Raw genomic sequence first — 10,623 nt, 5'->3', positions numbered from 1 at the left:
ACCTGAGTGAAGTTGGTTGTAGGTATTTATTTACACTGTAATAGGCTTAGAAATTATATATCGTGTGTGTATTAAACGTAAATACTTTCTGATCTGATATATATATATATACTTTAGTATTGTCTGTGTCACTCATTGATATAAAGATCGTACTTGTAATACAAACACTGCATACATTAATTTCTGCAGGGCAAAATACTACAAAGTTGGTCCTCTAGATTTTCAGAACACTTGTTAGATCTGGAAATAGTGGTGTGTTGACTGGGCACAAAAATAATAGCTAATCAAAACAAACAATCTGAAGCTGGGACATTCAGATCTGGAAATAGTGGTGTGTTGACTGAGCACAAAAATAATAGCTTTCCTTAAAGGCTCAGGCATAAAAACTTTAAACCCATCACCACATTTTAGCCCTCGGTTTCCTAGGGCTGTGTTCGAATATTCATGAGGTGGTATTTCAAGCAGAACCTGTTTGTTTCTTTTTCTCTCTTGTTAACAGAAACGGTTTGACAATATTTAAATAATAACATTCAGTTTTTGATTTGTATAATGTCTGTTTGCATTTCATTCCATAGACTGGAGCAGACCATTGTTGTGAAGTTCAGGGGGAGCTTTTAACATCTACGTTACTTCATTGATATACACTAATAATTATAATGTAGAAACGGGAGTTGTGATGTAACTATATCCCCCCCAGGCGTATATTTAATTATTCGATGTTAAAAAAGTGACTGATAGTAACATTCTAGTTTTTTAACATTTTGTTTAGTTGAAGGTCTCGTAATTATTGTTCAATCCAATTGTGTTACTTTGTTCTGTTTGGCTGTTTATTAGACATGTTTAATTAATCAACATTCTTATATTGAAAAGTACAATGTTGACCTGCTTGGTAAGGTGACTGTTAATTAATGACTTGTTTTACTTAAGTCAATGAAGTCCTTTTAACTGACCACAGTACGGTAGTCTTGCGATGAAAGCTTGCTCTGTCTGTACGTATACCTAAACTACATGGTTTTTATCATTCATATAAAAGAATATAATTACTGTTCTGAATAACATATTTTTAAACTGCGTGTGGAGTTTCAATAGTAACTCTGGTGATGTCATCAGTAAATTATGCAAATTAATACTGTTGAAGGTTTAAACGTTTGTTCGGTAATGTGTTCGAACCTTTGAAGGACAAAATCTACCCCTCATTACAGATACCATAAATTACTGTCGTGTTTTTATACCATTCACTATTTATAGAAAGTTCATGTTATAACACTAATTTATTTTGGATAGCTCCAGGATTGATTAATGAAATTAATATTAACAGCACCGTATATGTTTGTTTAAATATCGTGTTATTAGGAGTCACAAGCAATTTGGTGCAGGAAAGAGTTTCAAAAAATGTTTATAAAATGATGGGGCCACAGTTCTACAGTTGAGTAGCTCCAACTAACAGAATTTTACCACATTTCATCATTGTTAAATGTAAGGTGCTTGATGTAGAAAATCTATTGTGTTGTTTTCTTTCTTTCTCGGACAAGTCTCAAAAGTAAAACAACCAGCAACTAAGCATTGTTGGACATTTACAGTTTCTTCTTGGTCGAAACTATAATACCTACAATTAAAAAAAAATTATTTTTAACTAAAGTTTGTACATACATACATTTATTGATTAAATTGGAATAACTATTGTGTGATCTTTATAAATATAAACTTTCTAATCATCCTCACTTAATATAGGTTTTCTTTCTAACTTGATATCACAGCCATGCTATCACAATTATGTTAAAGTTTTTTATCATTATTTGTGTTTGTACTATGCTTATTCTGTTTTTTTTTTGTTACTTTTATAGCTGTGACAGAGATTTCTGTTACTTGAAACCGTTTTTCAATTCAGTATTGTTTTTCAGTATACGTTCAAGGCCTAACTCATATAATGCATCAGCTTGTTGTAGTCCTAGTGTCCATATGTCACTGATGTAATGCTAGGTTGGATAAAGATTGTAATTTGATTTTCCTCCTTACAGGGCAGCTGCTACCACCACCAGAGCAGGAGTTAGCAACCAAAGTTCTTCAGATACAGTCCAAAAGGTTTTATCTTGATGTTAAACAGAACAGACGTGGCCGATTTATTAAAGTAGCAGAGGTAAGACAAGAAAGGCTCTACTTTTTTGTGTGTGTTGTGTGGGCCCTGTAAAACATTGTGTAAATTAATGTATCAAAAAGAAAAATTATCTGATTAATGGGTATTTTAAATTAGAAACTGCATAAAATCAAAGGTTCAGTCTGGTAGCCAATGATACAAAAATAAAGTTAAAACGTCAGTAACGGGAGTTTTTAACTTTTATTGTTGACAATATTCAAGCTTGTAATGTAGATGTTTTTTGTCTTGGTACAAAGGTGGGACCAGCAGGAAGAAAGAGTCGTCTATTATTAGCCATGTCCACAGCTTTAGAGTTAAGGGACCATCTAACAGTTTTTAGTGAAATATATGCCTCTTTAGGTAAGCATGAAATACAGTTAATGTGCCACCTAGTTATAAAGTTATTTTAACATTAAGAATTAGTAAGGACCTTCTGTATCTAAATATTCCTTTACAAGCTTCAATGATTTTAAGACCATTAGAAAAAATCAGGTTTCTTGTAGTTTGTTGTTAAGCAAATACATTCACAGAATCAGTGAGGGGCTATTGTTGTAAATAGTTTTGATATTTAAACAAGGCATTTAAAAAAATATATTCACAGAATCAGTAAGGGGCTATTGTTGTAAATAGTTTTAATATTTAAACAAGGCATTAAAAAAATCATCATATTTATTACATCAACAAATTATTTAATGTTTTACGATTAACTGTATTCTCACAATTTAAATATTTATCAACATATTTGAAGTATGTATTGATGATTTATAAAACAATTAATACCTTGTTGGTTTTTGTTAACTATTGTCAGAGAATTTCAAACTTCATATTGAACACTTAAAAGCTCGAAGTTTTGATCGAACAAAAGATTAGTCTGAATGCTTTTAAAAACTAGATTGAGTGAGAATTTTTACTCATTCTATTGAACACAAAATGTACTGCCCCAAAATATTACCATAGTATGAATAGTGTAAGTATTCTTTAAAAAGCAAGTCCATTATAGCAGGTATTGAACTTTGAACCCCTCTATTTTTTTCACCAAAAACTATCATGTATTTTTAAAGGTCCTCCGAACCCAGACAACCTACCTGAAGACGGAAAGTTAAAAAGTGAATTAATGATTAAAGAAAATAGACGATACTATCTTGACCTGAAAGAGAATTCTCGGGGAAGGTTTTTACGGGTGAGTATTCGTAGAGAAAATACTAGCCAATACCCATTCTACGGACACGGGGGTCTAAACATACTGCGATGAAGCTTGAGAAATTACCTTTGATACAATGCTATTATACAGACTTATTATCATGGAGAGTGTGGGAGAATTCTAACAGACTTTGTTAAGAGACTATCTGTTATCATTGTTATTTTTCTTCTCATGGATACGGTGACCAACAGAACTGTGTTAAAAAGACTTTTACGTCTTAATTACGTTCATCTTTTTGTTTAATCTCTTAGTTTAAGTTCAAGAGGTCCAGTTCAATCTACACTTTGATCAATGTGTGTTATTGGGTTTTACTAGTTTTGTAGGATTCCACTCCTCATCGGTAACCTTGAACACAAGTTAACCAAAGAGAGATAAGCTGGACCTATATCATAGTGAAAAGTATCAAACATATTGTTGGTATGAACGTGCTTTGTATTAACTCTGAAGAAAAGGTTTACCATTAACTGTCATGGAGCCCATAATAGTTTACAGAAACGGTATCTAGCTTCCTGCCTAGATGGAATCGAAAAGGCTTAGTCTCGTCTTACTAAAGCAAGGATCATTTGGCTACAGCGTTAAAGCTCTTAAAATAACATATAGGGGACATTTTAAAGATGTCAAAATGAAATAAGTTTATTTTGATAAAGTATGCAGTTCAAAGATAAAATAAACGTAAACAGTTTATGTCATAAGTTATATTTATTGCGAATTTTGTTTTCATTCATTATAAAACAAAACATGCATGATGTTAGGTAGGGGTCACCGATAGGTGATATCTCCAAGAGAAAGAGGTAAAATATGGATGCCAACGTATAGTATCGGTAATCTCAAGATAACAGTTTGGAAGGAAATTTAATTAAAACTAATTCATTGACTATGCCGGCATGGTTCGTAGACATGAATATCATATGGGGGTTATTCTTTGAAAAACATATTTTAATGTTACCTAATCCCTTGAATTTAGCTGGAAACTATATCCTGTGTTGGTAAAGTGCTGTTGTTCTAAACACATTTCTTTTGTAAAGGTGTTAACGCTATTTATTTTATCATACAGAAATTGAGAAAAACTAGCATTCACCTTATTTTGGTGCTTGTTATAAAGATGTGAAACCTCGGGCTAATGAATGGTATATCGGTGTTGCTATACAACATCCGGAAGTTTAGAGTTCCAAGTTATTTTTCCTTCAATTGTCAGTGCTAAAACAGGTTGAAAACAAAGTATCTCAGTTTATATCACTAATTTAAACATCATGTCTACTGTAGATATCCCAGACTATTACACAAGGAGGACCACGGTCCCAGATAGCCATCCCAGCACAAGGAATGATAGAATTTCGTGATGCCCTCACCGACCTTTTAGAAGAGTTTGGTACGGATGATGGAACATCGTTTGGTAAGCAACCTGGATATGACTGTTATCAGTTAGTTTAATTATCTTCAGAGTACAAACAAAAAATGTCCAGACTTGTATATGCTAGAATCTCGGGGCTCTTGTGTGAAATAATTCTGATTAATGAGAGATTCAAAGCCGTTATTTTGCCTTTTTTACTGAAATTATATAATTTTGTAAAACTAATAACAGAGGGCACCACAGTACAAGTAGTAGTATTGGATTCTATGGTGATTAGGGTAATCTCATGTAAAACACCCCTATTGACATATGAAAACTTGGTTTTAATTTTTACACGTTTTTCATTCACTGTTCAACAGTTGATATCTAAGCTATTTAATTTAGGTCCCTAATACATCTGTTAACTATATTAATCATTGAAGTGTTTTCTATGTTAGGGTTCAAGGGGGTCCTCCCTGAAGCTCGACACATGCGGGTAGAAAACAAGAATTTTTATTTTGACGTTGGACAAAATAGCAGAGGAATCTTCATGCGAATATCAGAGGTATTGGTTTTGAAACGTAGTCTCGTTAGCTCTTAATTTGGAGAGTAAAAGTACCCTATTATATTATCTTACTTAATAATAATAACTGGAACGTAAACTTTTTGATACATCGATCACAGCTGGGTAAGTGTTGAAAGTAAAGTCCCTAAAATGATAAGTGGATTTAGGTTTTTCTTATAAACAAAAGAGAAGAAACTTTATTAAGAGTTCAAAAAATTGTTTTAATGAAGAGGTAATTAAAGTGAACTAGAGAGAGGGCCATAAGGAGTTGGTTTTTTGCTGTACTTTTAAAGATAAGCTGTGACCACAGGTCTCTGTCCATACTTTGTAGAATCATTATTCATATATAATAAGTTTAAGAAATCCTCAGTCTTCGTTTGTATAGAAGATGTTATTTACCTTCCAAGATATTTCTCGTGTAATTTGTTTTATAATTCTTTTAAGTGAACAAAACGAAGCTGGATGACAATGTTGTAAGTACTTTTAGGTTGTTAATCAGTTTTGTAGAAGAACTGTGTATTACAGACTGGAGGTAATAGGTTTATAAAACTGGCAGATACATTAAAAACAAGCGTGATTGATTTAAATGTCTGTTATTTCTATATGTAGTTGATGTTAACTGTCCTCAACCCCTCCTAAAGGAGCCTGTTTTGCTGTCAAGTGTAAAAAGTACATTACAACACAAAATTTAGTTCAGGCTTAATAATAATTCTTTCATTTTGTGGGATTAGAAATTTGTATTTATCAGAACAGATGAACAAATAGGTTTATTTATTTTAGGTGAAAAATAACTTTAGAACTGCCATCACCATTCCAGAAAAATCCTGGTCACGTTTTCGAGACACATTTACTGAGTATGTTGATAAAATGAAAGATCTCACAGAGCCATCGAATGAAGGTGGAAAGTAGGGTACAGTGACTGTTGTTGATTACCGACCATTGTTAATGTGACATTATCTATTGTTATCTGTGAACGTGATGGGGAGGGAAGCACTCTGGTGTCACTAGTTTCTTCTAGAAGAAGCTGCTGACATCATCTGTTGGCTACCTGATACACTGTAGGAAATGGCTTGCTTTTTCAATAGCATCAGATTGTCTTCTATTTGTTGTGTAGGCAGAGTTTTTTATTACAACCACGAAGAGAAGAACCCGGTGAAAGGTGTACAGTTGACCGAATAATAAACTATTAATGTTAATGTTGTTATTGTTTTATATTAACTTTCCACTACACGAGTAGCTGCTGTTACATTACCTGTACTCTATTCAAAGGTCTTGGTTCCACAGTTAGTTTAAGAACTGAATGTAAGATTTTAAATTAACAGAAAAAATTGTATTTCTGTAAATAAACAATTTGAACAAAGTTTTAAAGGGTGGCTGGAGACCTGTATATTAAGTAATCTTGCTCACCGACCCTAGGAGCTTTTTATATCACTTCAGCCAAGGCAGCATAACATTGCAATCATATCTCTACAATGTCAGATAACCTTTAACCTTGTGTATTTAATTCCATATTAGTCAACATAAATGAGACTTCCACTTAAAGTACAGTGTATCCCTATTTAACACAAACTTTATTATTTCAGTGTATGCCATAAATCTCCAACAGTTATGGACACTAATTAACACCATCTAAGCTCTGAAAGAAATACTAGTGCTTTGGTTAGCCACTTGATGACATGATCTGAAAATGGTATATTCCTTTGAAGATCCATCAGGATCAACAACCGGCTTAATGTTTAAAGTTAGTTTTCTACACATGGAAAAGCTTTTATTTAATGAAAGTTAACATAGTAACTTGTACGGTGTACACAAATAAAGGCACCTACTTGTCCGATTGCCAACAACACCGTACACCTCACGATTCAGTGCATGTTCCCCAACTCGATTGTCATCATTTAGTTACCTTACTCTCATCCACTGATGTAAGAACATGGATGAACTGATGTCTAGAAGATGAAATCTGAAAAGAAAAATATATTCAGTGACAATGGTAAATTTTAACCCTAACCATTTTGTGCTTGTTACAGTTTTCACAGTATTAACTTTTAATACAGTAAGTTTACCTTCACGAAATGTTGCAGATCATCGGTAAACATTACAATATCACTTTTTTTAATGTTGACTGTTCAACATGCAAAGTAGATTAAAAATACTTTTGTGGATCAGAAAATATTTATAACCTCCAGATAATTATCAAACTTTTGTTTTATATATTATTTTCACTATTGCATCTCTGTATGGGTTTATCCTATTTAACAGACGTCGTAACACCATAAAAAAATTAGGAAATCAATACAAGTTACACTTTTTTTGTTCTAGAATGACCACAAATGTTTAGTCTAAATAGCTTAAATCAAATAAAATTAAAACCTATATAGTTATTATATTGACCTTTCAGAAGTTACATGTACCCTCATGTTACCCTATCCAATAGTATAAAACTGGCCTTTACAAAGTGACCGGTCTTGGTTTTGTTCTAGTGGACCAGTATTTTGTAAAATACAGTCACATTATAAACAGAAATGCCACCCCATGGCTCGCTAATTATTTGATCAGAGTATTTATACCTCGTTGAAAAAAGTAAACATTTTCTGGCAAGTACTGCATGTTTAGTGTCTTCAGATTGTGCTGATATAAACTGTTATGTTTTTATATATTAGAAGTGGTACCGTTTATTGAAAAAATGTTGTTGTTTTTTTAAAGAACTCCATTTTCTCGGTACTACATTTAAAAATTACATCAATAAAGATACAATCAAATCCTCACGTACAGTCCTAATGAAAGTCGTGTTCTTCTTGGAATTGTGTTCAATTATAAAGAAATGGTTGTTGCACATACCACAATTATTTTGCTAACTGTTAGAGTCTTGAATACCCAAAGTGGATTTTTTTTTTTGTTTGTGGTGCCATTCAATAGATGGCGCAGGAGTTTTGGTTAGGCACAGATACTGATGTATGCTACAGCCATTATAGTAAGATTTACAAACAAGTTATGTTATTTTTTTAAAATATAGAAAACTATTATCTTCTATTTAAGAACTTTGTACTTGCTTCCCATAATTTGCTAAGCCTTGTCAAATTTTGCCAGTGGAGGGTGTAGAACAAAATCATAAATTACTACATCAATAACATTAAATTCCACTACAGTTTATCAGGCTTAGTAACTCGGATTTATTTAGGTCTTAAAATAAAATACGATATTCCGAGCTCCATTGTCTCCTACCTTTCCACTTCGATTTTATGATGAAAAGGAAGATTTCTCACGTTAACACTTCAAAGAAGCTGAGAAAACCACATGGGGGATATTCTTAGCTTTTGATTGGTTATCCATACGTCATACAGCGAGGTAAAGTGTACATAAGCAAGAATGGAAGAAGTGGACGAGACCACCTTGGTTGATTCACTAAATATAATAATATCTCAGAAAAATAGTTCTTCCAGCTTGTCAATATCAGTAATTTGAGTTCCTAATTCATATGAACCTATAAACTTTGGACATCACAAACATCTAATTTGAACCAAAGCTGTGCTCAACGTATGACATTTTGTTTTATATTTACTTTTAAATTAACTGATGTATAATACTAAAATATGAATTATAATCTACAATTTGATACGAGACTTTAATAAAATAGTAATTCCATAAAATTTTGAATGCAAGTCTAAAAATGTGATGACATGCCCTTTGACCCCTTAACTATAGGGGGTTAATTAGTATTTATTCCTTCATACAAGTAAGACTTGCCGTAACTACAAATCTGAGTAGAGCAGTTTTAAACCACCTTCAAGGGATTAACTACAAAAGTTTCAACATTAAATTTAATGGTGAACCCGTTAATAAATTATTGTTATGTATATATTTTTCATCTAGATCAAACAAATGTCAAAAGATTCTTTGCTGTTTACGCTACTTGAAGCCACAACCTCGAGTTTTGGTCAAACAATATTTAAAAATAATCTCACCTTGCTCTAGGATAAAAATGTACACCAGGAGAAATAGCATTGCTAACTTTCATTTATCTGGTATACATTCTACGTAATAAAATTCAGCCAGCTAAAAGTTTAGAATAAGTTTCACAAGAAGTATTAATCACGTGTCCAGGTTTAATGCCAAATTTTTTTATTGACACTGCATTGTTGTCAAGCGAGTCACTGAAAGTGATCGGCTCAAAAGTCAGTTGATATAACAACTGTGAGACCACTACCACTGTTTTACTGACATTTACAGGGATATTGTGGTACCCTTGTTTTACTGTGAATGTCATAATCGGGTGAGAACTACAAGACATAATAATATCATATTTATATCTTTAACTAGGCCATATGGTCTTACTATTTCTGTATAACTTTTAGAGAAGGCCAAGCTACATTCTTGTACAGATATTTGTTGGACCTTTGTCTCTATGTAATAAATCATTAACTTGTTTATACCATCTTATTAACAAGGATTCACAAATACTGGCTAAACCAAAAGGAATTTTTTTCCCCTTAATATCATATGATGATGTAACATCAAAACAAGTAGAGTCCAGTTCTATTGGGAGGCCGATAGACTCGATTAAAAATGTTTTTAATTATTTATACCAAGAAACAATACTTACATGTGTACATTTCTTGCCTTTGTTCTGTTGAACTAAAATCCTAAGCCAAGCAGGAAAGCAGAAGAAGACGTGTCGCACCTGCCGAACGTCACAGGTGTTATTCTGCAACGACCACAATCCAATTTCACACAACTTTTCAACGTGTTCTAACTTCATTCTTTCAGAGATATCTGTTGAGGAAAATAGACAATATTTCTAGAGGTACTGTTAATTCTTCACTTGCCCAGTACGGCAAGTAAAACTTTACGTGATAACTACCCGATTGTTAATAGTCAAATAAAACCGATATTAGCAAAAAATAACTGGACTAAATGTGACAATATTTCTAGAGGTACTTTTAATTCTTCACTTGCCCAGTACGGCAAGTAAAACTTTACGTGATAACTATCCGATTGTTAATAGTCAAATAAAACCGATATTAGCAAAAAATAATTGGACTATTTTTTGCCCGACGAGTCTAAGTATTGGCTCCTATTACAAATGTCAACACACAGTTTCCAGTTAGTCTGTAAACCTATCACACCTCACGTGTATATATTTAATTCAAAATCTGTAGGCTCAAGAAAGTTTTCTTCAATCTTTTTTTTATAATGAGAACTAACTTACAAAATAAAAGTTTTGATTATTTAACATAGTTTTTAATAAAACTTTTCAAAAAATGAATTAAATTACATGTACGGATGCCATTTGTATCATCCATACATAATAGCACAGGCACACAGAATAGTAGAATGTTAAACTCAACTGTGATTGAACAGTTATATATATATATATATATATATATATATATATA

General features: G+C 32.4%; 2 protein-coding genes across 2 annotated transcripts in view; one reads left to right on the top strand and one right to left on the bottom strand.

The window, feature by feature from the left end:
* Positions 1 to 1,980: 1,980 nt before the first annotated feature.
* On the top strand, positions 1,981 to 6,426 carry LOC106469333 (transcriptional activator protein Pur-beta-like; the record flags this gene model as incomplete). The annotated part of the gene is made up of 6 exons (XM_013929822.2): positions 1,981 to 2,137; positions 2,392 to 2,494; positions 3,196 to 3,314; positions 4,599 to 4,728; positions 5,124 to 5,230; positions 6,011 to 6,426. Coding segments are annotated over 6 exons (745 nt in total), but the record flags the coding sequence as incomplete, so codon positions are not given.
* A 356-nt stretch (positions 6,427 to 6,782) lies between these two features.
* LOC106469334 overlaps positions 6,783 to 10,623 on the bottom strand; it is a 14,162-nt gene continuing 10,321 nt past the window's right edge. Inside the window, exons 6-7 of the mRNA XM_013929823.2 lie at positions 9,831 to 10,000; positions 6,783 to 7,190 (exon numbers count right to left, since the gene is read on the bottom strand). Of these exons, the coding sequence (XP_013785277.2) occupies positions 7,122 to 7,190; positions 9,831 to 10,000 (239 nt within the window). The 3' untranslated portion in view covers positions 6,783 to 7,121. The remainder of the gene's footprint in view (positions 7,191 to 9,830; positions 10,001 to 10,623) is intronic.

Source organism: Limulus polyphemus, unplaced genomic scaffold, assembly GCF_000517525.1.
Source record: "Limulus polyphemus unplaced genomic scaffold, Limulus_polyphemus-2.1.2 Scaffold3428, whole genome shotgun sequence".
NCBI classification, from domain to species: Eukaryota; Metazoa; Arthropoda; class Merostomata; order Xiphosura; family Limulidae; genus Limulus; species Limulus polyphemus.
Note: the sequence above shows the minus strand (reverse complement) of the source record. Positions and strands in the feature narration are given on the sequence as shown.